Source organism: Anomalospiza imberbis, chromosome 16 (genome assembly GCF_031753505.1).
Source record: "Anomalospiza imberbis isolate Cuckoo-Finch-1a 21T00152 chromosome 16, ASM3175350v1, whole genome shotgun sequence".
NCBI lineage: Eukaryota > Metazoa > Chordata > Aves > Passeriformes > Viduidae > Anomalospiza > Anomalospiza imberbis.
In genome coordinates this window covers 16,142,156-16,168,844 of record NC_089696.1, presented here as the reverse complement: position 1 = coordinate 16,168,844, position 26,689 = coordinate 16,142,156, and the positions used below count along the sequence as shown (strand labels likewise).

The window sequence follows — 26,689 nt, the reverse complement described above, 5'->3', positions numbered from 1 at the left end:
GGTGGAAGGTGCCTCTGCCCATGGAATGATATGAGCTTTAAGGTCCCTTCCACCCCAAAGCATTCTGTGATTCTGTGAAGAAAGTGCAGCCCTAGCTGAGGCTGTTTGTGGGGAGGATTTCACTCCAGCAGAGCTCCTGTGCCAGGTTTCCCAGCGGCCTGTCCATTATTCCCAGGAAGGATTAGGATGTGCTGACTTTGTGCAGCAGACCCAGGGCGAGGCTGTTCAGGCTCACACTCAGCACACCAGATGTTCCCCTTCCGCAAGAGCCGAGTGAATGAGAGCCCCGCCGGCCCCAGAGCAGCCCCGGGGACCCTGTGGGAATCTGCCACTTCCGTCAGAAGGTTAAATAAGATTTCAATTAAGTGACACATCACCGCGGACCAACTGCTTCAAAACTGCCTCCACTTAGAGGAGCTCTGCTCCAGTGGGAGAGTCCAGAGCCGAGCCCTCGCCTGCTCCCAGCCTGACCTCCCTCCTCCCTGCCGGCCACGCTGCGCCGCTCTCCAGTGCCCACTGCAGGGTCAGTGTGACCTACTCAGCCAAGGAACTTGCCAAACTGGACAATTTTATTGTTTTTCTCATGGATCTCCCAGCCATTAGGGAATCACACCCCATCCGCATGCGGCTGCAGCCGCTCCCGCAGCACCACGGTCGCGCGTTGCCCCTTGGCTGTGCCCAGACAGTCATCTCTGACTGCGTGTGTACCAACTGCAGGGAAGTAATTCATTGTCTTGCAACGTTAGAGGTGAATTGAATGCTGGATACTTGCTACCAGTCACTGGAGTAATTCTGCTCCTGAGTCCTTTCGAAGGAAGGAGGGAGGGAGGGAGGGAAGGGGGGAAGGGGGGAAGGGGGGAAGGAAATAAGCCCTTTCGAGACCACAGAAAATTGCAAAAGGATGTTTCTTCCAACCCGACATGACAAAATTGAATTCCAAGCTATTTAATGCATGCACGAAACGCCATAGAGGAACCCAGCCCGAGCACTCCATCCAGCACGACAGGGAAAGGGGTTCGGAACACAAGCATCGCTCCGGCACTAGCTCAGTGCTTCCAGCTCCGGACTTCCAGGCGATTCCACCGAAATGTAACTACCGGGTTAAGGGTTCTCACGGACAGGGCTATCGCCAGCATTTCCATGGACACACAGCTATGGGAACACTGCGGTTATGATCACACGAACGATGGAGACCTCGGGAAGCCGCTGTCCCGGGGGGTTGGAGCCCGCTCAGTCCGCAGGGCGCCGGGGCCAGGGTCCCAGCACGGCCCTGTCCCCTCCCCGCCGGGGGTCCCGCTCCCACCGCAGGCACAGCGGCCTGGCCCGGCCAGTGGCATTTCAGGAGTGAAAAACCAGCCCCACGGGCAGGGGCATGGGGAGCCTCCGGGTTTGTCCTTAAAAACGGGGTTTCACAGGTTACACCGTCACGAGGGTGATGCCATGCAGCCTGCCCACGGTCCAGCCCGCCTCAGACCGGCGTGGTTCGTCTGTTGGCCGGGTTGTTGTGCAAAGACTCCTTGAACTCTTTGGGGATGGAGTTATGGACCTGTAAAAAACCGTGGTCCCGCTCCGAGTTGAGCAGCGTCCCCATGGTAACCTTGGAGGGATCCCTGGAGAGGGTGAACATGGAGATGTCGGTGGAGGGGATGGTGCTGAACCCTTTGCTGATGGGCGACATGTCCCGGGAGCGGGGCTCGGTGGAGCGGGAGCTGGACCGCCGGCGGAAGCGGTACCTGTAGGGGGGCAGGCGGGTGAAGGCCGACCTCTTCAGCAGCTCCGAGTGGGACCTGGCGCGGATCTGGCGGTGCTTCTCGATGTACATGTGCACGGCGATCACCCCCACCATCTCGGCGATGATGAAGGACAGTGCCCCGAAGTAGAAGGACCAGCCGTAGGAGTAGCTCTTCTTGGAGTCGCTCTGCCCCGGGTCCCCCGCGTTGGCTGAGATGTAGACTATGATCCCGATGATGTTGCTGAGACCTGCAGGGGGGACAAGCGGGACAGGCGCTCACCTGAGTGGCAGGAGTGGATGGGGGGACGTGTCCCCACGGGGCACCAACCCTCTGCCAGCACACCTGGACCAAATCCCCTTGCAGACCTCTGCTGATCTCCCAGGACACCTTTATATTCCCTCACACATTCCCTTATTCCTGTATATTCCCAGGAAGGAGGAATAACCACTGTTTTCTCTAGAAGAGGGACATTTCGGGAGCTGGTTGTGCTGTGCTTTGCTGAGCAGTGAATGCAGGAGCCTGGCTGGTGTCATGCAGCAGCAGAGCCAGCCCGAGGGGTACAGGGGGATCCCCCCAGCATGAAGTCAGGTTGCAATGGCCCTGGGAGCACAGAAAAGCTGGAATGGCTCTGTCTCTTTCCATTTCTGGTGGAGTTCTGAGGCTTTGTTTGGGACAGGGGCAGCCTGTGCCCTGCCAGCAGCCAGTGGGGCTGTGCTGCAGGCTGGGGAGAGGCTGGTGCATTCCCAGATTTACTTAATGAATAGATTATGTTCTCTCTGCTGTTTTCTCATCTGCATCAGCAGCTCCTGCCAGCCAAGGAGGAAGAGTCATTTGTCTTTTTGTGGGGAGAAGAAAAACACAAAATAGAGCGGTTCCTTGAGACAAAGACATTGTCACGCGATAATCGGGGGAAGCGTTGGGGAACAGCACAGAGAAATGAGTAATCCAGCAGGAACAGACTCTCCAGAGAGTGATTTCCATGTGGCAGCCCCTCTGCCTGGTCCTGCTGCTGCTGGCACAGTGCCCACTGACTGTCCAGGATGGAGGGCAGAGCCCCCAGTCTCTGTCCCAGGGTCTGGTAACCCCCAGGGGAATGGCTGCACTTGGGGAGCCATCCTGGGCTGTGCCCCCACATGGGCTCTGCTCGAGGCAGGGCAGGAGGGCACTTGAAGCCCTGTCTGGCACAGGGACCATGGCCAGAAACCCCGGATGGTTTTTCCCTTCTGTGGGGGTTTTCCCACAGGGCTGGAACAGCTCTCAAACCTCAGAATCTCTCTGTGCTGGCAGCCTGGGAGGACCCACACCCCAGCCCTGCTCCCCCGTGTGCCCCCAGGCTGGAGGAACCCCCCAGGCAGCTCCTACCTGCAGAGACGAAGAAGATGCCGGCACTGAGGATGACGTTGTGTTTGCTCTTGTAGAACTCGCTGGCGGCCACGCACAGGCCCCCGAAGAACAGCAGCCCCACGCTGAGGATGGGGAAGATGCTGGACGCTCTCACCGCACCTGTGGGACCGGGAGAGGGGCAGCATCAGCCCCCGGCACCCCCTGCACCAGCACCTGGGAAGGATCCGTGCAAGGGCACCCTTGTGCTGCCAGGATGGATGGCGAGACCCAGCACTGGTCCCCACCAGGCATCCTCTGCTTGTCATGGAACTCTGGAATGGTTTGGGTTGGAAAGGACCTTCAAACCATCCAGTCAGTCCCACCTCCTGCCATGGTCAGGGACACCTCCCGCTATCCCAGCTTGATCCAAGACCCATCCAGCCTGGCCTCGGACATTTCCAGGGATCCAGGGGCAGCCACAGCTTCTCTAGGAACCTGTCCCAGGGAAGGATTCCTTCTGTATACCTCACCTAAATCTCCCCTCTTTCAAGGAAAGCATGGGCAGTCCCAAGGCTGGGTGAGGGTGGCCCTGCAGACAAGGGACACTGTCCCCTCAGCGTGAGCATGTGCCAGGCACCGTGACAGAGGCCGGACACAAATGACACCCCCGACATGCAGAGCCACACGTGTGTGCCAGCCTGCTGAGGGCTCACCCCAAGCTCTGCATTTCCAAACAGCAGCAGAGGCAGCAGGGGCACGCAGCAGCCCTGGGCGTTCCCTGAGCTGCTGGGGCTGGAAGGAATCCTGGGAGAAGGGCCCTGGGCCCATGGCCTGGTGCTCAGCCCCAGCCCCTCGACTGACCCAGCTGCTGCTCCTCCAGCTGTTGCTCTGCACTCTCACGTTTCCACATCTCTGCTCACCCAGTGGAGAGGAGAGCGAGTTAATGAAATGGCTTTGCAGTTTTAGTAGATTAGTGCTGAAGTTCTCCCACCCCCTCTCACATTTAAAGTAAAAAGTCTATTTTAAAGCCCCCAGGAGTGGAATTTTAATGGAGCTTCTCTGTATTCCTCTGCTTTAATAACGGCCCTATTTGAGGGATGAGAGCCCAAGCCAAGGCACAGTGTATTTTTGGTGCAGCAGGTAGTGATCTGCTGCATTCATTACTCTCTACTGTCATTTTGGAAGCTGATCCATGTAGGAAAGTGAATTGGGCTGGGCTTTAAGGTCCCTTCCAACCTGGGCCATTCTGGGATGCTGTGTGAAAGCCTGTAGTTCTGCCCCGGAGCGCTGCTGGCCCCTGAGACAGGAGGACACAGTCTTCCCAGGAAATCTGCCAGTTCAGCTCCCTCTGTGTCCCTGTGCTTGGCTACCAGGGCAGAGCACCTGGCACCCGCTCCGTGTGCTCTCCCAGCAAGCCCGGCCTGGCTGGAGGCTTGGGGAGAGGGACACCAGCACGGACATGGAGACGTGTCCCTGTGGGGCTGCACCTGGGACCTGTGGGCTCCCAGTCCCCCACGGGGGCACCAGGACACTCAGGCTGGGCAGCAGCTGCTGGGACCGGCCACGGGAACAGCGAGAGCCAGGCCAGCGTGCCACGAGCACTGCGGCGTGGCATGGCCGTGCTCGGGTAACCCAGAGGTCCCTGAGGCTGCACGGGGAGCCTGGGGGGCCGTGAGCCCTCAGCCTCCTGCTGGGTGATGCCAGGGGACAGGGAGGGGCTGCCCTGCTGGGTGAGGGGCCCAGGGGATGCGTGCCACAGGGGAGCAGACTCACGGAGGAGATACTCGGCCGTGTCTTGCTCGTAGTCTGCATCCTCAGGGAAGTGGTCGATTTTCTTGCACACTCCTCGGAAGGTTCCTGGGGAGACACAAGCCAGGAAATGCTCAGAAGCCTGTGCTGGCCAGGGTGTGCAGCAGCCCAGGGGCCTTTGTGCTCTAAATGGGGACACTGAGGCACAGTGTGGGACTGCTCTGGAGCAGCAAGGGGCAGGGAGGGGTGGCAGGAACTGCAGCATCTCCCCAGAAGAAGGGCAGCCCCCTCAGCATCCTGGCTCTAGAGCACGTGCTCAGGTCACGCTGGCTGTGTCCCCTCTGCCATGGGACCTGGAGGACATGTCACCAGGGACCAGGGCTCCAGACAACACAAGCCAACCCTCAGGGTGTCCTGCACGCTCCCAGGCTGCGCTCTGGGGAGCTGAGCAGCACGACAGGCATCAGCTAAAGCCTGAAGATGAAGCTCTGGAGGAGGCAAGCTGTCATCGAGAGGGAGACACAGCATCCGAGGGACAATCGCCTGCTCCCGTTGCTTTGGGAACTGTGGGAGAAGGGGATGCACTGGGCACGGTGAGGACACCAGCTCCACAGCACAGCCCCAGCCTCCTCCTCCTCCTCCTCCTCCCAGCTCTGGGCTTCCACCCACCTGCTCCCAGTGCCCAGAGCCAGCAGGCTCTGCCCCACGCTCCCCAGAGCTGCCCCCTGCGTGTCCCTTTGCTCTGCAGCCAGCAGGCACTGCCAGAGCGGGGCTGCAGCGATGGAGCCCCGGGCTGAGCAGGCACGGGCAGAGCAACACGCCCGCTGCCCGGGGCAGCCCGGCCCCACAGCACCTACTCACTCTCTGACATTTATTTTGTCTCCTTTACTCCCTCTGTTCACCAGCTGATGCTCGTCGTCATGGCAATGCTGAGCCACCTGACACACAACTTCAGCCTCCAAGCACACACCACAACAGGGCTGCAATGCCAAAAAGGCCCCTCTGACCTCCAAGGAGCTCCCCAGGGAGGGAGCCCTGCCCCCGGGAGCTGCGGCTGGAAATGGCTCCAGGGACGGATGAGGCAGCTGCTCAGAGTCCTGGCTGGGACACAGCCACGTGTCACATCCTCAGCCACCAGGTCCCCGTCCCCCCGGGGACGGTGCAGCTCCGCGTTACCGCCGGGCCTGGGTAAGGGACAGCGGGATGTGTCTCGGCGCTGTGCCCTGGCTCTGGGCACTCGCAGTCCCTGCTAACGCCTCCCCAGCACCCGGCTGGGCACCGAGAGCTGGCACAGCCCCGGGCACGGCCCGGCGAGGCCCGTGCTCTGCGGACAGGCTGGGCTGGGGGCTGCTGCCGCACTCGGGCTCCTCCCCGGCCCGGAGAAGGCCAGGCTGCTGCTTCCAGCGCATCGCAGCCTCCTCCCGAGCCCTCTCCCAGCCGCTGGCCGTGCCCGCGCCTGGCTGCGTGCTGGGAGCCTGAGTCACAGCCCCAGGCTCGGCTCATCTGCGGCCGCTGAGCCCCAGCGCAGGCGGCGCTGCCGCGGTACCCGCTCCCCGCTGGCTGTCTCGGTGGTGGATCTCAGTAATTTCCTCTCCCTATTAGTGTGAATCCCAGTTAGCCAGCTTGGCTCATGGCCACAGCTCCCTGCCGGAGCCCAGCCTGGCAGCAGCTGGCTCTGGGCAGCGGGGCTGTGCTGGGAGCCCCAAGAGCCGACCCTGAGCCCCCCAGGGCAGCAGGGAGGAACCAGACCTGCCTGTCCCCTCCTTCAGCAGGAGGGGTCAGCGTCAGCAGCCCCAGCTCTGCCACCAGTGGGTGCCATCAGGCAGGTGCCACCTCCCTGGTCACTCCCTGGTCACTCCCTGGTCACCCTCCGCCCTGCCGCACACCCCGGCAGGAGCAGAGCAGGTCCAGCCACGCTCTGCCCCAGCCTCACCCAACTGCAGCTCAAACTCTGCATGTGATGGTCTCACTCAATCCAGGGAATCCCCTCCAGCTGGGAAACCTTCCAGGGCTTTCTGTGGCTCGCAGCAATGGGGCAGGGTCCCCTGCAGGCTGTCCCTGCCCGGCGCTGTCCCTGTCCCTGCCCCGCGGCCCCAGGCTGCGCAGCGAGCCCTGCCTTTGGCTGGGTGACACGGGACTTCATTTGGCAGCGATGAGCTCGTACTCCACACTCAGCGGCCGCAGGTCCGTGCGGGCACCCCTGCCCTGCCCTCCCTCCCCTCCCGCAGGGCCGCTCGCACCCCGCGCTCCCTCGATCCGCTCAGCCCCGCGCCGGCTGCTGGGAGAGCCCCGCAGAGCAGCCCCCAGCCCGGGCAGGGCTCTGCTCTCCCTGCCCCGCAGAGCAGCCCCCAGCCCCGGGCAGGGCTCTGCTCTCCCTGCCCCGCAGAGCAGCCCCCAGCCCGGGCAGGGCTCTGCTCTCCCTGCCCCGCAGAGCAGCCCCCAGCCCGGGCAGGGCTCTGCTCTCCCTGCCCCGCAGAGCAGCCCCCAGCCCGGGCAGGGCTCTGCTCTCCCTGCCCCGCGCCGGCTGCTGGGAGAGCCCCGCAGAGCAGCCCCCAGCCCCGGGCAGGGCTCTGCTCTCCCTGCCCCGCAGAGCAGCCCCCAGCCCCGGGCAGGGCTCTGCTCTCCCTGCCCCGCAGAGCAGCCCCCAGCCCCGGGCAGGGCTCTGCTCTCCCTGCCCCGCGCCGGCTGCTGGGAGAGCCCCGCAGAGCAGCCCCCAGCCCCGGGCAGGGCTCTGCTCTCCCTGCCCCGCAGAGCAGCCCCCAGCCCGGGCAGGGCTCTGCTCTCCCTGCCCCGCAGAGCAGCCCCCAGCCCCGGGCAGGGCTCTGCTCTCCCTGCCCCGCAGAGCAGCCCCCAGCCCCGGGCAGGGCTCTGAGCTCCCGCACCGCCTTTATCGGCACACGCAGAGGCAATTAATTGATTTGACCTCAGGCTGTTTTGCTCTCAGAGCCCCTCTCCCCAGGGAGGGCTGAGGGGACGGGGAGGGGGCTGTGAGGGAAATACGGTTGCGGTGGTGAAAATGCAGCCAAGAATATCGATCCCAGCCCGACGAGCCAGAAGTCTAAAGAGCTCCAGTTAGGGTGTTAAAATCTCATTACTTTTCATCCGGTGGAATGGTTTTCCAGGGACCATTCTGGGTGCTACTGGTGTGTGCAAAGGAAAGCTCAGGCTGAGGAGGATGAACTGAGACCACTTTTAAATTAGACCAAAATTCCTTGCTCCCCTCGTAGTGGCTCAGCCAGGAGCCAAGGTCACATTCCAGCCCTCAGCTCTCTGCTCCCCCTGATAAATCCAAGTGAGTTATCTCCCAGGTTGTGGTTTCCAGTAATGGCCTTCCTAAAGACACTGTGTTACACTGAATCCATCTGAGGGCAGCGACGGGTCATTATGGTCTAAGTTCTCTGAAAATTAATATTTTGGAGAACCCGAGGTCGGTGCTGAGCTGGGGAGTGCTGGGGTAGGAAGGAGCCTGCTGCACAATCCCAGAGATGCTCAGGCTCTGCACTCCCTGAGTAACAAGAGCAAGATACCTAAATATCTCCGAGGAATTAAAACTTCAGGGCTCATCTTTTTTTACCTCCCACCCACCTCCCAGATGCTTGGAGAGATGGAGAGAAATTCATCCATATTCCTTCCCTTCCCCAGCTCCAGGCTCTGCAAGGCATCCTGAGGCTCTTTGCACAAGGTCCCTGGTGTGAGACTGCAGAGCTCCGGGGTTTTGGGTCTGTGTTAGCCATGGCCAGCACTCAGTGGCCACTGCACAGGGCTCAGTGGGTGGCACCGAGCAGCTCCTGTGGCCCTGGGGAAGGCTGTGGGGGGGTCTCAGCCACCCCCCAGCACATTGTTTGCCTCCTGCATCACCAAATTTTCAACACTGAGTTCAAAGACACACAGCAGCTTAGAAGAGCATCAGAGAAGGCTGGTGGGGTGGCTACAGCCCCTGATCCGCAGTACTGAGCAGCCCCCCTGGAGCTGCTGCTGGAGCCGAGGACCGGGGCTGTTCTCCACCAGGCCAGGGAAGCCCTGGGGAGCCAGGGGACCTGTCCTTGCCATCCCAGCAGCTCTGTGACCCCTCAGACCGTTAGTGCCACCGCCACCTCACGTACACGTGCTGCCCCGAGCCCGCGGAGAGCGGCCGAAGGAAGGCAGGACCCGCGAGCCCCCAGCCCCGCTGCTGCTGGGGTGGGTGCTGGGCTCCTCAACACCTGGCAGTGGGAGGAATCCTCCTCCTCCTCGGCAGGACTGAGCTGTCCCGCAGCACATCCCGTCGGCCCAGCAGCCCCACACCAGCTCCCCCGGCGGTTCGGGTGGGATCTGGCTCCGTCTGCATTTCACACCCTCTCCCCCTCTCTGCGGTGGTGGCTTCTGCCTGAGCAGAGGCACCTACACAGATACGCCTGTTCCGAAGGACATTTTTCCTGGTTTTATGTATTAAAAAAACCCCCACCAGTGGAAAAAACCCACGTCAGATGAAAGGAATGCGGGAGCGAGGAGGCAGCAGAGGTGGCTGCGGCGGCCGAGCGAGCGGAGGCCAGCGCGAGCACACACCTGGCAGGGGGACAGAGCCTGAGCACCCCCGGGGCTGGTGGGGTGTGGGGAGCAGGAGATGCCCGGGATGGGCATCCCCACGGGGGACACGGCGAGCGCAGCTTGGCACTCACACCACGGGTGGGCTGGGAGCTCCTGCCAGCGCCAGCCCGCGAGGTGCCAGCGATCGGCGCGTGGCACAGGGACTTCACTCCCTCAGCAGTGCTAAACGGGAAAAAAAAGGGGAAAAAAAAAAAATCTACATTTTGACAGTGACTCATCATCTCCCATTCTGGAATCTGTGGGGTTGGTGCAACCTACACAAGGCAGTTCAGAAAAGCAAAACAATTCTGAATAATAGAGGAGGGAAAAAAAGTTTGCAGCTGATGGGTAATTTCCAGCCCTTTGCTCTGAGGGTTTTCTCATTTTTCCTCATTAGAAAAGTAATCAGGTAACACTCTGGAGCTGCTTCCAGGGGCTCCCCCCACGCTCTCCTGAGCTTCCTTCCTCCCTGCATCCTCCCAACCTTCCTCCCTCTGTCCTTCCACATTGCTGGAGCTCATGGCAGGAAAACACCACGCTCCTGGGAAGATGCTGGGGTGGGGTAGGCAGGAGCAGGGGCTGAGGTGAGTGCAGGGCTTCTGGTGGCCCCTTCTCTGCTGCCCCCCCCGTGGCACGTGGCAATGGGCAGCAGCTGCCAATGCCAGGAGCGCTGGGATCATGCTGGGGAGGAGAGCACTCATCAGCATGTCTAAGGAAATCATTTAATGTTTTATCTTTAACAGTGGATAAACATTGATTTTTATTTTAAAAGGTAATTGACATTCCTATGAGAGCGCAATGAGCGCTGGAGCAGCCGGAATTGGCGTAAATAAGCCGTGTGCTAGAAATTAATGAGCTTCACTGATTGAGTTTATCTGTTTAAATTAATACAATTCTGGCAATTATTAAAAAAAAAAAATCTTTGGTTTGTTTGCCTGCTTGGAGACATTGATGGTAAGAGATGGGGCAGGGCAGGAGGCCTGGCCCAGCTGAGCCTCCCAGAGCCCGGGGCACCAGGACCTCCCCCCGTGCAGCCAGAGCCAGATCCCGCTCTCCCTGTTTAATGAACATTTTAGATTTACTTGGGTTAATGGATGAATTCTGGGAAGGGTTTGCCTTCCAACCTCCCCTCTGGCTGAAGGTAACAGGCATGGCCAGCTCAGCTCTGGGAGATTCCTGATCCCACATCCTTCTCTAGCAGGGTGTGGGGAAGGGGGTCTGTCCTGCAGGGTGGGAGCTCTGTGCCCATTTGGCAAAGGGGGCTTGGGCTCATCCCTCTCCTCCCCTTTCCATCCTCCAAGGGCTGGCTCGAGCTGGAAAAAGCTCCCAGCCCAACCCGGGTATGAGTGCCTGGTCTTTAGGGTGTCTTCCAACCCAAACCATTCCATGATCCCATGATCCCATTATCCAGCTGGATAATCAACAGACAGATCCAGACACTCATTTGTGGGAGTGAGTTCGCCGCACAAGTTTCACGTCCAGAACACTGGGGACAAAATCTGCCCAGCCAGGACCAGGGGGAAAACCAAGAGTCAGGAGTGTAAAACCTGGGATCCTCTGGTGAAACAAGCTGCCAGAAATCCAGACAAAGAGAATCTGTGGGTGTGGGGGCTCGGGTGTCTGCTCGCACCCTGAGCTCGAGCTCGGCAGAGGCCCGATCATCCCCAGGCTGCTTAAGCACCTATTTATACCAAGGAGGAGAGAAGCTGCAGTATGATGGGGAGCTGGAGGTTTCACTTCACCGGTATTAAAATGTCCTCTGAATTTCTAAAAACCTATAAATGACAATTTCATAGCTGTGAAGCGTGGCATCCAGCACAGGGGAGTGCTATTTTCGACTCCGTGTTGACAGCTGAAGGGGAATGGATCACAGAATTAAAAACTAGTTGCTGCTCAAGTCCAAGCAATCATGGCTTGATTATGCTTCTTATGGGCACACAGAGGCAAGTCCGAGGCAACAGCACGGACTCCTGGTGCTTTGAGAGGTCAGTTCACAGAGCAGAAAACAATTATAAGCCAAATCACTTAGGAGAATGGATTTAAGCACAAAAGCACAACTGTGTACAGAGAATGATTTAAGAGTGTTTTGCCCGAAAACTCATCACCATGACGGGAGTTTGCATTGGTTTAGGAACTGCCTGGCTAATAAGCAAACAGCTATAAAAAGAAAAACAGGCCCAACAAAGAGAAGAAATGGGATATTCATAACTCTGAATATAAATCAGCAAGTTGGAACTGTAGGGCGCCGATAAAGGCTCGAAGAAGCAGCGGAAAAGCCTCAGAACGTCCTTCCCCAGCGCACTGGGATGAGCAGCAGCAGCAGAAAGGAGCAGTGCCACCGCCCGCCGCCAAACAACGCGGCAGCGTTAGTCACAGGCCCCAGAAATGTTAAATAACTGATCACAGCACGGCGTTTCGCACGCAGCACACTCTCATCCCGGGCACGGGGCGGGCTGAGCGGTCCCAGCCGTGTGGAATGGAATGCTGCTCTGGGAAGGGCGGAGGGGCTGAGGCGCCGCTCTGCCCACCCTGCAGCCCCTTGGGCTGGCACTGGTGGCACAAGCAGGGACTCGGAACAAGGGGACAGGCCACTGGCACAGGGCGACACGGTCACTGGTCACACTGGCTTTGGTGCGGCCAGGCTGGGGCAGTGCCAGTGGCGGCACAGAGCCCGGCAGGTGACGGCCAGAGCGAGGGCCAGCAGGGACATCCTGGTGTACAGCAGCCTGGAAAAACTGCCGTATTCATGGAATCATCACAGGATTCCAGAGTGGCCTGGGCTAGAAGGGACCTCAAAGCCCCTCCAGTGCCACCCCTGCCATGGCAGGGACAACTTCCACCGTCCCAGGCTGCTCCAAGCTCTGTCCAGCCTGGCCTTGGCACTGCCAGGGATCCAGGGGCAGCCACAGCTGCTCTGGGCACGCTGTGCCAGGGCCTGCCCACCCTTAATATTCCCTATTTCAAGGCGAAGCAGCTGCTTAAATTTACGATCAACACCACAGTCCATGTTTGAAGGAGATGTTACCAACTCCATCCCATAGAGAGAGGGCTCTGAGCAGAGGCTTGGGAGGTGCTGGAGGACCCCGGTGGGCAGTGAGCCCCTCCATGCCCTCAGCACAGCCTGACCTCAGCCCAGCACTGCAGACCCAGGCCTGCAAAGAGAAAATCCTTCTGCAAAGGAGCCCCACAGTGCAGAATATCCAGGCTAAAAATATGTAAATGGCCATGAAAAGCACTGTCAGAGCTGCAGCGAGATGAGCCAGTCGCCAGAAGGCAATTTGGAATTTCTGAGCTCGCTGCACGAGGCATTAAAAAGGTCACTATTTCTGAAATAAGGATCTTTACAAATAAACACATTTGCCGAGGCCTCGGTGAGTCATGCCAGAGTGGAGCACAGAGCATTTCCACCCTAATGCTCCTGACAGGCCGGGAGCAGGGAGATCTTTTCATGTTTACAGTTCATCAATAGTTATTACAGCTGCACAGTCAATCTTTAAAGCACATTTAGCCTGGGAGGAGGCTCGGCAGGTTGTTTTCCCTGAAAAAGTGATATTAAATTTATTACGTTCTTCCTCTTTTATAGCATAGATTTGAAGGCAAGTATTTGAAGTTCAAATACTCGACTGCCACTCTAGCACCTGCCTTTTTTAAAATATATCTATACTTCTGTCACATCTTCCTGGTATAAATATTTGAAGTTTTCAGCGGATGTGTTAAAAGGGCCTCGATCCATCACAGCCTATTTATTGCAGGGAATGCAGCGGGCATTGTGCTGCCCGTGTGGGAGGGAGGTGCTGGCATCCCACAGCTCCCCGCCCTCCGCCCGCTCTCCAGGCTCCCCTGGCCGGGGCTGCGGGTCCGGTCCGGCCTCGCCGGCTCCGAACGCAGCCAGCCCGGCCGGATTTAGCTCCTGCCTGCCGGAGGCAGCGCCGCCTCCTCACCATCTGCGGGAGGGAAGCAGCCCCGGGGAGCGGCTCCAACGCCCCAGATGGGGAAAGCGATATTCAGGAGTAGCACCATAGTTTCACTCTTGGCTTTTTTTGGAGAACAAGAAGGAACTCTCCTGCAGACGGAGCATCAGGACAGAACTTTGCTGGTGAACCAGTGAGCGACACCAACCTCATCTTCCCCATCCAAGAAATAAAAGCTGCCCTTTTGAGCTGCCCAGAGATCCAGAGCCGCTCCCATGGCGTTCCATATTCTCTCTGCCCTGTTTGGGAACACCTTGGCACTCCTGCACTGGCAGCAGGCTCCCTGCTGGGCAGTGACAGGGGAGGGTGCACCTCATCCCTCACACACCACCTTGGGATTTCAGAGCACCAAAAGCCCCCAGCACACAGCAGCCAGCTGCTCCAGGCCCCTGAAACACCGCCCTGCCTCAGGCAGCCCATGGGACTCCTCTGTCTGAGGCTGTGATGTCCCTGCCCACGCTGCACCCTCCGGCCCAGGCAGCAGGACCTCGCTCCTGGCTGCAAAGCTGCTCCACTCGGGTCAGAGCTGGGCAAAGCTGCTTTGTGGTCCCTGAGCCACTGACACCATCACCTTGGCCATTAAAGAGCCTCACCTTCCCCAGCTTCCCAAACCTCAAAGCACAAAATCCTTTGCTAGAAAAAAATTTGAGCTTTTAAACAAGCCCACATCCATCTGGCCCTGCCGTTCCAAACACCAAACAGCCCCAGCTCCCCATGGCTCTGCCCTTCAGGAGCCAACGAGAGCTCTGAGGGGAAGAGGAGGAAGATGTGAAAGCCCCCGAGATGGGGGCACTCACCCAAGGCTTTCCATCCTCCTCTTCTGCATTAAATCACAGCGAGAGCCCATCCCACTGCTCTGCAGCCAGATGCTGCTCTGCCATCAGTTCCAAGGACAGCAGGAGTTCCACCGGTCCTGGCACTTACCTGGGGCTGCCCCTGTGGCTTTGCTCCCCTATTTCCAGCTCTGGATCATGCCCAGGGTCCGCGGTATTGCCCTCAGCCCACAGCACACACCCCTGCAGGGAGGGCTGTGCCTGCAGCAGCCCTTGATGGCTCTGCCCCAGCTGCAGCCCAGCAGCTCCACCTGGTTATCACTGAGGGCACCCACCTGCTCTCGGGATGATGCTCCAGCAGCTGGAGAATTCCATGGATGGATGGATGGATGGATGGATGGATGGAGAGCAGCCCTGAAGAGAGCTGGAGAGGGACTGTGGACAAGGGCAAGGAATGACAGGGCAGGGGGAATGGTTTCACACTGACAGAGGGGAGGCTTAGATTAGATTTATGGAAAAAATCCTTCCCTGGGAGGGTGGGCCTTGGCACAGGGTGCCCAGAGCAGCTGTGGCTGCCCCTGGATCCCTGGAGTGTACAAGGCCAGGCTGGACAGGGCTTGGAGCAGCCTGGGATGGTGGAAGGTGTCCCTGCCATGGTAGGGGGTGGCACTGACTATCTTGAAGGTCCCTTCCAACCCAAACCATTCCACAGTTCCATGATTCTGCTCTCCCCAACTTACAGACGGGTAGGGGAGCACTGGAGAGATGCAGATCACGAGCATCTGCTCGCTTTGGGTGCTCAGCTGGAGCCGGGGATTTCACAGCCCTGGAACAGGCTCTGCGCGGGAGGTGACGCTGCTGTCACAGCGGGGCTGAGCCCCCGCCCAGAGCCGCTCCTGCCTGCTGCTGGGACGTTCTGCTCCTCCTGCTCCGTGGAAGACTTCCCTTCATCCCGAAGGGGAGATCTGCTCGAACTGACGTCGCAAGTGATCTCTAAAGAGTGACTGAGCTCGTGTGCCCTGAGCAGCCCCTGCCTAAGGCACAGAGCTGTCCCTGAGGCCCTCAGCGGGCGGCACGGACGGTGTCACGAGGGACAGCGGCTCCCGCAGACCCGACGGCACCACGACCGCGGCCCCGCACGCTGCAGCGGGCGCCGGGGCCGTTCCGTCACCGCAGTCCCCCAGCCCGCTGTCCCCCGGGGCCCCGCCGAGCGCGGTGCCGGCAGACGGGGCTCCGGGGGGAGGCGGAGGCGCGGCTGTCTCGCACCTCAGCCGCGATGAGCCGGGGCTGGCAGCGCAGCCGCACGGCCCCGGCCGCGGGGATGCACCGGAGCTCAGCCGGCGGCACCGGCCCCGCGGGGACGGGCTGAGCTCCCGGGAGCTGCTGCAGGCTCATGGGGGGCGGCAGCAGTGGGAACTGGGGCAGGCTGGGGGAAGAGACAGTATATTTAATGTTATCATACGCAGTTGTTTCCATGCGCACACCACCTCCCCCAGCCCCGCTGCCCTCGCAGGATCCCTGTCCCGCTGACGGGGGACAGAAGCAGCAGCCCCGGCTCCCGCTCCTCCGCGGCTGAGGCCTCTCACCCCCCTGCAGCTCTCCTGCTTCCTATGCGAGCGCGATCGCTCCGATCCTTCAGCCTCTCGCGTTGGACAGAAGGCCGGAGACTGATGCGCAGGGAGCACGTTCATCCTTGGCTGGAGCGTGCTGAGGAGAGACAAGAGATTCTCCCAGCACGGGAGAAGGAGCCCCTGGGCCGCCAGAGGCTCGCAGCCCCCGGAGCAGGCGGGGCGGGCAGGGGGATCAGCCCGTGCCCATCTGGAGCGGCCCGGCCGGGGGGCACAGCTGCTGCGCCGCGATAAGGCTGCGGGGCTGAGCCAGGCTGCTCCGGCAAATGGAGGATTTGGCACGGATGCCGAGCATCCCGGCAGGAACGACTGTCCCAGCTGGCCGGGACACACAGCCGGGCTGGCAGCGGGGACAGCTGCCGGGAGGTCACAGTGTGCCTCGGCTGGTGACAGTGACCTTTCCCAGGCAGGCAGCAGCCCAGGGAAGGCGCAGCCCCTCGCAATGCTCTGCGATGGCGCTGTGTGATGCGCTCGGGGATGCTGAGGTGTCACACTCAGCTGCAAGAAGCTGGTGTTCAACACCCAGCCTGGCCTGGCCTGGCCTGAGGTGTTCCTGTTCCATGTAAGGAAGGAGCCCAGCCTCTCCAGAGGGATGAAGGTGCCATCTCTGGGACCAGGCAAGTTCAGGACACGAGCTTCTTGATGACAATGCCAGCAGCACAAGCCAAGGCTGATTTTAGTAAATTAAATCAGGCACACCTCAAAAGGGCCATTGCTTGTCGGTAGTCTCTCTGGGGTGCTCTCCCCTTCCCTTGTTATTCCAGGCACAAACTGAGATTAAAGGTATAATTAGGGGACAATTACCAAAACACCAGTGAAACTGGAAATGTGACCATTCGACAGGCACGAACACAAATGTCAACCTCAGACACCACCTTTATCACTGCTCACTACTGCCCAAGTCCTTAAGGATGTATCACCAGCGCCAACATCCCCATGAGTGCCCAGCATCCCCCAGAAAGGCTGGGAGGTCACATGTCCCCCCTTGTCCCTGTCACCACACCCTGGCTCCTGGCCACCTCAATTCTCCTCCTTCAATACAAAGCACTTGGCAAGCAGCAAACACACAGAGCCCCAGGGAGGGTGACAGGATGGCACCAGGGACTGACCTGCTCCCAAACCTGCCCGCTGCCCTTCCTGCCGCCCTGGCATTCCCACAGGGCCGTATGATTAAACAGCACCATTCCCAGGGACCTGGCACAGGAACAGCTCAGCCTCCCTCTGCTGCCCAGCAGCTCGAGATTTGTCTTTACACTGTGGTGTCAGGAGATAAGAAACAGGCGCTATCTGAGGAAATCATCACACCCTATCGCCTGCTCAACAGGCACGATGCCTCCTCCTGCCATGGCTGAAAAACCCTGATGTGCTCAGCCACTCACCAGTGAGTGAGGGATCCCTGCAATGCTCAGGGGTTCAGCGAGCCCAGGAGTCCTGACACATCCAAAAGGGACCAAGAGCCTTCTGCAAGAGGACCCTCCACTTCTCCTCCTCTGGGCAAGGGATCACAGGATCCTAGGACCCCTGAGTTGCTCGGAAGGGACCCAAAGACACAGGACAGCTCAAAGCACGCAGCATACCCTGGCCTGGACGATTCATCCCGAAGACACTTCGATACCTGTTTGCAGGTGGAAGGCTGGGAAATCCCAGCAGTGTGGAATGAGAGCGTTCCGCAGCAGCCCCGGGCTGGCCCAGAGCCGGGCCAGGCGGTGCTCCCCAGGGCTTGTGTAACAGGTCCCGGTGCGGGACGCAGCCCCTGCCCCTCCCCGCACAGCCCGCGGAGCCTCCTCCCCGCCGCAGAGCTGTCAGCACGCACACGCCGAGGGACAGCCACCCGTTGTCACCCCGGCACTGTCAATCCTTGTCACAGCCGATGTCTTCTTAATCAGAGCCCTTATCTGGAGCTGCTGCACTCCCCCAGCGAGCCGCGGCTCCTCACGGCCCGCGTGGGACTCCGCAGAGCGAGCGGCTCCCGGCTCCTCATCCGGAGGAGAGCTTCCCAAAACTCCCGGAGCGGAGCCCATCGGCCGCAGCAAACCCAGCCGGGAACCCTCAGGAGAGGCGTGAAACCTTCCACCTCTCCACACCGAGCACTGACCCAAAATGCGTCCAGCAGCTCCAGGGGATCTCCTTCCGAGGGCCACTCCAAAGACTGCAGCGGGCTGGAGGTGCTGGAGCCCAGCCGGAAAGCTGGGCAGCCCTTCTGGAAAGGGAGTGGGCAGTGGGCAGGACCCCTCCTCACGTCCTCCCCCCCTCCCTGCGGGCACTTTGCAGGCGCTCAGGCACGGGGGGCACCTTTCCCCTTGAGCTGCCCCAGCCGCAGCCGCAGCCGCAGCCGGCGCCGCTGTTGATGGCAGCGGATGCCTGGCAGCTGCCAGCCGCTCCTGTCAGCAGGTGAGGCACGGAGAGCCCCTGCCGAGCGGCACCCCTCGGCAGCCACCCAGCAACGCCCCACACCTACGGATTAGTGCATTTATATACGCTTCGGAGCATTTTTGATTTTCCCGAAAAACGAGGTTACTGTCTATTTCTGAAGTGCACACTGTGTTCATTAAAAATCCATGGTGAAACCCATGTGAACAGGAACCAGGGAGAGGAGAGGAGCACTGAGCAAGATTAATGCTCGCCTGCCTCACCTCAGCTCATGCCAGACAGCAGAGGGTCTGTCCCCACACCTGGCCTGTCCCCTGAGCAGTGCCTGGGGGCTGTGCCAGGGGGCACGGGCGGGCATCACCCTGCGGGCCAGCGTGCACGCTGCGGGGGGACTTCCCCGAAGCCGTGGGAGGCGGGCACTGCTGAATCCACCTGGCTTCACCTTTCAAAAGGCAAAACTCGTGCTGAGAGAGGGGATTTACCAAAGGCCACGCAGCTCTTGGCAGTGGAGCCGGGCATCGCTCCCTGGCTGCTCCAGCAAACGTCATCGCAGGCGCCTCCCGGCCAGTCCCCACCTCGCTGGGAAGGCGAGGATCCCGCAGCCGTCCGTGGGGCACCCTCCCCACACCACAGCTGCCCCCAGCGCCGGGGCTCGCAGCCTTCGGCAGCCATCCCTAATTATTTACAGCCGGCGTGGAGCCAGTGACCTTGCATGGGAAAAAAACCACTTGAGCTCATTCAAATTCAGCCTTCCACCTCTATTACACGGGAACAGCTCCGGAGATGACAGGCTCTGCACCACGCCTATGCAGCAGTAAAATGCCTGTTTCTGAGCTGTTCACAGCGTTTTACTCATCACGTGCTGCTCGCAGGCAGTGAGGGAACCGGCTCTTTAACCCGCCCCACAAGTCAGGATTTTTGCCCAGAAAACACCGCAGCATCCCAGGAGGGCGAATTTTGCACCCTCTGCTCGAAGCAGAGCTGGCGGCAGCGAGCTGAGGCACAGCTCCTCCCGGGACACTCTCCAGCCAGCCGTGGAGCTCCAGGCACGGCTCCTCGGAGCCACGGTGCCAGCTGGCAGGGGCACGAGACCCTCTGTGCCCAGAAGGATTCTTATGACTCGTGGCATTTGGCCATGTGCCACAAGAACATGGGTCTGGAGCAGCCTGAGGGTCCAGCCAGCCTCATTTCCATCTCCATTAGAGGACAGTAATTCACTTTTATCCAATACATCCTCCACCAAGGCGAGGCTCAGGGATTCCCTGAACCCAAAAGGCTGTGCCTGGGTGTTGGACGTGACCCCTCGCAGAGCCCCGTGCCCAGGGCTGTGTGACAGCAGTGCCAGGGCTGGGCTGTCCCTGCTCCAGGCTGTCCTGATGGAAAGTCTCGCTGGTAATCCCATCAGGTAGTCTCAAACAGGTAACTGTCCCTGTCCACCTTCATCCCTCATCTCTCCTTAGGTGCCTCCATCACATCCTTTATCTCCATCGCACAGGAAAACTCAGCACGTCCCAGCCCCCAGGAACCAAAGAGCAAACACGCCTTCCCACCACCCCCAAACCTGCCTGGCTGCACAGAGCAGCCCTGCCCCTCTCCATCCCCCCAGCCTACGCTGACAGTCCCCATCTGTGCACCCCTGCCCCACAGCTGCCATCCCTGGGGTCTCCTTGTGGCACCCCCGGGCAGAGCCATGGCTGGTGTCATTGTGGGGAGCCATGCCAGGGGTGCTGGGCTGCTGGGCAGGGTGGTCAGCGTGGTCAGCGTGGTCAGCGTGGTCGTGGGGCAGCCTGGCAGCCCCACCACACCATCACCAGCACTGGCACCGAGCTGGACCGGGCACTGCTGAGAAGTGGCACGTTGGGGTGGTGAGGAGAATCTATCACAGACACTGACCAGACAGAGGAACAGGATGAGCAGCTCCTTAAATACCTGCCTGTAATGAGTAGCGAGAAAAAGTGCTCCATCATGGGTGATTGCAATCTCAGGGACATTTGCTTGGCGCTTTTAAAAATTAAAGATAATAACTTTCTAACAGAAACAATCTTGCTGTCACCTTGGGGAAATTCTCTGCTTGGCCTCACTCAGAGGGCTGAGAGGAGCTGGAGGCGGGGGAAGAGCGGGTGCCCAGCCAGGGCAGCGCCTTCCAGCCCAATTTAATGCCTTCACTGTGACCCAGCTCAGCTCAGCAGAGCCAAAACCAGCCACGGACAAGACCAACAGGGAAAATGGAAAGTCAGGAGCAAGGGCAGGTGCTTTTCTGCACCTCACACCCCTGCTGGGCCCACTGGAAAGGGGGAATGGGAAACTGAATTAAAAAACTAAAAACTGGGGACTTTGATATGGGAAGTGGCAGGCCACACAAGTGGCTGATGGGAGAAGCTGATGGGATCAGTTAAAATAAATCTGCAACTGAAAGGTCAAGGCAAAACAAGGAGGATTTCTGTCATTGTGTTGGAAGGAGCTTCCCTGACGGTGTAAACCATGACTGGATCATGACAGTGTAGCTGTCAGTCACGGAGCAGAAGTGACACACGCTTATTTATTCATCAGATACTTCTGTTCTGTACTTGGAGACAAACAGGCTCCTGGATTCTGGCAGGAGCTGGGGGGATGCTGAACAGCGACTGCAAAGTGTAAACATGGAGTGGGGAGGACTAGAGAACTTCCTCCCTGGAGCATTCTGAGAATGGGCTGAGAAGGCTTCTGAAGATCTAAAATGGATTTCAATAAACCTTGGCATTCTGTTGAATTTCTAGAAGGGAGAAGCTGCTTTAATGCCAGGAACGATGCAACGGGCAGTGGCAGGAGCTGTGTCCCCAGCACTGCCCATGGGTTAGCAGAGGTGGGAATGGAGGAGGAGGCAAATGTCAAACAGCCTCGTGGAAAACAGATGTACCAAACTCCATACATTTTTCCTGATATAGTTACAAATTCAGTTGATACAGGAAGTCAGTAACATAATACATTTAGGAGTTCCACAGGGTATTTGATTTAGCTCTCCTGAAGAAGCTAAAGACCCGTATTATGCAGAACCAAGAGCGCTTTATGAACGGGGCTGGGGGCTCACGGGGACAGTCCCTTCATCCAAGGGATGCTCCTGCATGGGATCGCCTGCTACGAGGACAGCGCTGAGCTACAGCAACAGCTTTATTGAGAGTACTGAATAAAACATGAAATAATTGGGAGTAAACCAGGGAAATGGCAGAGAAAGGAGTGATGGGAATATTGAGGAATGAGGGAGGTGGGTCAGGCAGATTTGGGCAGCTCGGTACCTTGGGCTCATTCGGCCATGGCCATCTCCATAGAGCCAGCTCCAAGGATTAGGAGTGAGGAACCAGGAGAACAAGTTCCAGCTGCAGGTAGGAGATGCTGCTCAGTCCCACCGGATGGGCTGGGGGTCCCACCACCCTGGGGACGCCCTGTGAGGGGCTCAGCAACCTCAGTGTGCAGCCGGACTCACAGCAGGTGGATCATGGACAGACAGCCCACGTGGCTACAGGAGACCCAGGTAGCAGAGATTATTTCTTGTGTTCAAGGGGAGCTGGGAGAGCTCATGAGCTCTCCAGTGGAACCCCCGGCCCAGGGACACGGCTGATCTGATCACCCTCGTGATGGGTGCAGCCTCCAGGAGTGACCATCCACCCACCACTGAGCTGCAGGAGCTGCAGGTCAGGTGCAGAAAGGACTGGGCAGGGTCCTGACGGCTGTGGGGCCAGCTGGTGGTATGTGCAATGTTGTGGGTAAATCCAGACGGGATCATCCCAAAAGAGCAGCCCTGAAAGCTCCCCAGGCTCCGCAGGGAGGAACTGCTGGCTGGCAAAGGCTGTGCTGGAGCTGCTGTGGGGGACACTGGAGGGGCCAGGATGGGCCCAAGGGGGACAGCTCAGCTGAAGAAGGAGAGTTCTGGGACATAAGATGTCTGTGTCCCCTGCAAAACGCCCCACACGCCACCCCAGAGGAATGCAGGATGCTGAGCGTCCTCTGTGAGGGAGGCAGGCAGAGCAACGCTTGGCCTCCTCCAGAAATGACAGAGCACTTTATTCTGATGAGGAAAATGAAGGAGGAAAGGAAAAGTACCACATCGCCTTAAAAGATGGTATTTTGAGCAGCCTTGGCCAGATCCTCCTGCTCCTTCTGCCTGTTTCAGATCCGCATGATGCCATGGAGCCAGTCCCAATCTACGCCACGCAGCAGGGAGGACACGGAGCCTCCCTGCATTTAATGATGCTGCATTTAATGATGCTGAATTTAATTAAGTTTGATGAAAACCAAAGTTCTGTTACTTTCTTGAAAACACCACTAGCCTAGGCAGCTATTTCTCAACTTCAGCTCTCTCCCCAAAGTGCCGCGTGCTTCCCTCCCTTCTGAACCGACACAGCAGGCACACGGGACAACGAGCGACATTGGAACGGCCACAGGGGACACACACCGACCAGCGCCGGTCACACCTGAGCTGGACACACAGGGGACACCTGCCGAGCGTTCACATGTTGTGAAGGCGGTAACCAGGATCCAAAGGCTGCGATTCCAAGCAGACTCTCGCGGCCCAGCAGGCTGGAAACACCTGCCTGGGCTCCAGCTATTGAGTCAACCGCTAATTTGTGTTTCCCAGTGTGGGTGGCTCTCCACGGGTCTGCGGCGGCTCCATTCAGCATTTATCCGCTCTCGCCGAAGGGCTTGTGACGCTCACGTGGCGCGTGGCTCCCACGCAGGCGCTGCGCCGGGGATGCTCGGAGCCGGCGCTCACGTCGGGCGGCTCCGCGCCGAGCCCCGCGCCCCGGCCGGAGCCACGGGGGCTCCACGCGCGATTCCTCCCTCGTCACACGCGTCCAGCCCCCGCTGGCGGCGGAAAGTGCACGGCTGGGGCGGCTCCCGAGGGGCAGGGAGCTCTGCTGGGTGCTGAGAGCATTTGTGCACGGCAGGCGAAGCGGCCCCTGCGACAGACCGTGCTCGGTCCCGGCGCGGGGATGAAGCCTCTGTCCCCGCTTCAAGCCCGACACAGCGAGCGCACGGAAACCAGCGGGCAGCAAGGCCCTGCAGCAGGAATCACGCTGCACCTGCCACGGAACAGGTCCGGGGCTCTGCCCCCAGCGCTGCCCCGGCTGCGGGGCTGCTCAGCCCCCGCCCCAGCACGGTCCTTCCCCCGCACCGGCTCCTGAGCCCTGCGCAGCTCGGCTGGGGGAAGTTTTCCCTTGCCAGCACCGCACTGGTTAACAGCCTGCCAGGCGCCTTCTCCTGCAGAATTCAGGAAGGTGATAAGCAGCCCCAGCACGTCCCTCAGCACCATCACAGCCCCATATGCTCCCCCCGGGCACTGACTGGGACCCTCCCTGTCCCCGGCGGGGCGCCGCAGCCCCGCTGCCCCCCGCAGCCCCGCTGCCCCCCGCAGCCCCGCAGGGATGACGGAGCCCGTGCCCCACACGAGGGACCGAGCCCCGCACGGCTCCACTCCCACCCCCACCCCCACTGCCACGGCTCTCAGAGCACCACCGCGGGGTAGGACGTGGAACAGGGAGTGCTGAGCCCACGGCGAGCCCGTGCCCTGCTGCTCCCAGCCCCGTGCCCAGGCTCAGGGCGGAGGGCTGGGATCCAGCTCTGAGCTCTGCCATGGCACTGCCAGGCCCTTTCCCGAGTGAGCTGTGCCCAGGGCAGCGGGGCCTCTCTGGCTCCTTCCAAAGCAGTGATTGATCACAGTGAGGGAAACATAAAACATTGGCTGGAAAAAAAAATACAGGTAGCAAACCAAAGAATTTTGGATATTACTCATGCCTCCAGTGATCCCATCTTTCACATCCCTGGCTCCTTGGCTTCCTCAGCCCAAGAGGGGAGACAGATTATCTCAAATTATTTATTATGGAATTAGAGCATGATCCAAACCCTCCTTGAATCAATAAGAAAGCTCTGACTGACTTCACGGGGTTTAGGACCGAGCACCAGGAGCAGACAGGGTATTTCTGCATCCGTGGCCGTGACTCACCGAGAACTTTCCAACGTGGAGGAGCAGCTCAGCGCCGTGGCTCGCCTGCCCCCACCACTGGAGGGGTCGCTCCGGGGCTGGGGCGGTCTGACACCGCCAGGGCCCCACAGGGAAGTGGGGCAGGTTCTCCTGAGCACACAGGACACCCGCTGCTGCCACTCACTGCCAAAGTTAGGGCCCAGGGTGATGCCATCGGCCATTTTTAGCTGCGCAGGTACCAGCACCTGGCTCTGTTAAAGCTCATCTTTAACCACAGCCTGTGGGTGCTCAGAGACACCTCGACCAGCAGCTCTGGGGCAAACCTGCCCCAAATTGTGGCCTGTGCTGCAGGAGGGCGGCAGCTGCTGGGGCCTCGCCAGGCAGGCGCTGCTGCGGGAGGGAAGCAGCGGGGCGAAGCGGCGAGGCCGGGCAGGCAGGAGCTCGGCCGTGGGGCAGCCGTGGTGGGGCAGCCCCGCTGTGGGACTGCCCAGCCGTGGGGACGAGCTGCGCCGGGGCAGCGGCAGCCCACCCTGCCCCGCTGTGCTGCTCGCAGGGAAAGGGCTGGCGCTGGAGCCGGGGCTCGGTGATGAAACCGCCAGGTGCGGTGGGTGCCCCCCGGTGACAGGGACGCGGGAGCCTCGGAGAGCGGCAGCAGCCGCGGGCCTCTCACTCCCGCATCCCTGATCAGGAGAGGGACCTGTGGCCCCTCAGCCCGGAGCTCCCCGGGAGGACACAGCGCGTCTGCCGCCGCTAGCGCCGGTCCCCAGCACGGGGGGAGCCGCAGACCCGCTCCCCGCGGCCCCCGCGCCCCGCCAGGAGCGGCCCCCCCGAGGTTCCACCTCGGTGCCGCCGCGAGTGCCCGGGGAGGGGTGCGGAAGGCGGCAGCGGGGAGCGGCGGGGCCGCCGGGCCGGGGGATGCTCGGATGGCCGGGGGATTCGCCGCTCGCCGGGGGCCCGGATCTGGGGTGGGGGGTCCCGCGATGCAACCCTTCCCCCGAAGTTTTGGGGCCGCGGGGGTCGGTACCTTCCAGGCAGCACGTCCTCCAGAGCCCCGAATGGGTCATCACCTCCTCGTTCTTGCGGCTCGTGTCGTTGTCGCTCATGGACTTAGTCCTGCACACGCCGCGCGAGTAGAGCCAGTAGTCAGTGCCCACGGCGATGGTCATCAGGCTGAAGGCTGCGAAGGCTCCCACCGTGGTGACGAGCATCTGGACGCCTCTGTCACACATCCTCATGCTGCTTCATCCTCCGGCGGCGGCTCGCAGGGGAAGGGCCGGCGCCGCCGCCCGCCGCCCGCCGCCTCATGCCCCCGCGGCCGGCGGAGAGCCGGGCCCCCGCGGCGGCGCGGAGCGGGGCGGCCCGGCCCCGGGGAGCCCGGCAGGCATGGCCCGAGCGCAGCCCGCGGAGCGCAGCAGCCCAGCCCGGCGGAGCGGCTCCGCCGTGCGCTCCCGCCGCCTCTCCCGGCGCCTCCCCCGCGCCGCCCGGCCAAGGCAGCGGCGGGGGGCGGCGGGGGCGGGGGGCAGCGGGGGGCGGGACCCGCGGGGGGCTGCGCCGCCGGGACACCGCCCCCCGCCCGCTCCCACCGGCCGGCGGCGGGGACAGCGACCGGCACCGGGGGGACGGGGACCGGGACGGGAAACCCACCCCGGGGTGCCGGGACTGGGCGGGGACCGGGACCGTGACTGCCCCGGGAACCCCACCCCGGGATGCTGGGATCGGGACTGCCCCGGGAGAAGGGGAGAGAGACCCTACAAGAAAACTCGGACTGGGCGGGGGGATCCCTCCGCTGGGTGCCGGGACTGAGCGGGGACCGGGGGACCGAGACCGCCCCGGGGATCATCGGGATTCTGGGACCGGACCGGGGCTGTCCTGGGACATGGAGCGGGTGGAAGTCCCCTCCAAGTGCCGGTAGCGCCCAGGGACAGTCACCCACCCGCACCAGCCCCGGCATGGGGCCGCTCGGTTCCCTGAGTCCCCCCAGCTCAGTCTGTTCGGTGCCTGAGCTGCTGCACCGCTACCGGGCACCGGTGGCGCTGGGACAAGGGGCTGGGGGCCACACACCCACACAGCGGACCCCAGGGAGGGCACAGCGCCTGCTCACGCTGACATGGAGCTGCCCCGGCAACCCGGTGTTTATCCCCTGCGCAGGAGCTGGCTCAGCCTGAACACCCCTCGTACCCACAAGCCACTCCTGCACCATTCCCAGCAGTTAACCCCCCTGCCCTCTCCCTCTCCGTAGTCTCCTCATCTCCCTGAAACATCCCTCAGCCGTCTGGATGAGCCCATGACTCATGCGACCTTTCCAACAAGCCCTAGAATACACTTACCTCTGGAATTCACGGTCCTGTAAGGGCCACGGTGAGACGGGAAAGCGAATGATTTACACGGTGCCGTGTGCTTCCCCAGCCCTCATCTGCATGCACTCACACGGAAATACTAGTTATTTACTCCAAAAAGGCAAACAGAGAATTATGAAGGTACTGAGAAATTAAGAATGCGAAAATTAAGTAGCTCCTCAACCTGCAATCACCGTTTGTGCTGCTCCCCAGGCAGGGCGCGCTGATTGCTGCCCTGCCGCGCTCCCTCCCCAGCCTCCCGCTGGCTCCTGGCTGTGGATCAC

At 60.7% G+C, this 26,689-nt stretch overlaps 1 protein-coding gene across 3 annotated transcripts; it reads right to left on the bottom strand.

Moving 5' to 3' along the window:
* Positions 1 to 547: 547 nt before the first annotated feature.
* On the bottom strand, positions 548 to 26,689 carry CACNG3 (calcium voltage-gated channel auxiliary subunit gamma 3). Of its 3 annotated transcripts, none has more exons than XM_068207334.1 (5): positions 26,397 to 26,689; positions 25,094 to 25,287; positions 4,830 to 4,913; positions 3,096 to 3,236; positions 548 to 1,980 (listed from the first exon to the last, which is right to left on the bottom strand). In XM_068207334.1, exons 2-5 carry the CDS (start codon positions 25,275 to 25,277, stop codon positions 1,469 to 1,471), a joined length of 921 nt encoding a protein of 306 aa, XP_068063435.1. In that variant the 5' UTR covers positions 25,278 to 25,287; positions 26,397 to 26,689; the 3' UTR covers positions 548 to 1,468. The 3 variants fall into 3 exon arrangements, with proteins under 3 accessions (XP_068063435.1, XP_068063436.1, XP_068063434.1); XM_068207335.1 differs by lacking the exon at positions 26,397 to 26,689 and having other exon boundaries at positions 548 to 1,610; positions 1,734 to 1,980; positions 25,094 to 25,545; XM_068207333.1 differs by lacking the exon at positions 26,397 to 26,689 and having other exon boundaries at positions 25,094 to 25,537.

What these genes read in the sequence shown, in the direction of transcription:
- CACNG3 (XM_068207333.1), bottom strand. Translation starts at nt 25,304, where the DNA reads ATGAGGATGTGTGACAGAGGCGTCCAGATGCTCGTCACCACGGTGGGA. An exon ending in GAGGACGTGCTGCCTGGAAG is followed by an intron (nt 4,914 to 25,093) that starts GTACCGACCCCC and finishes GTGTCTCCCCAG; the next exon opens with GAACCTTCCGAGGAGTGTGC. An exon ending in CACGGCCGAGTATCTCCTCC is followed by an intron (nt 3,237 to 4,829) that starts GTGAGTCTGCTC and finishes CCGGTCCCACAG; the next exon opens with GTGCGGTGAGAGCGTCCAGC.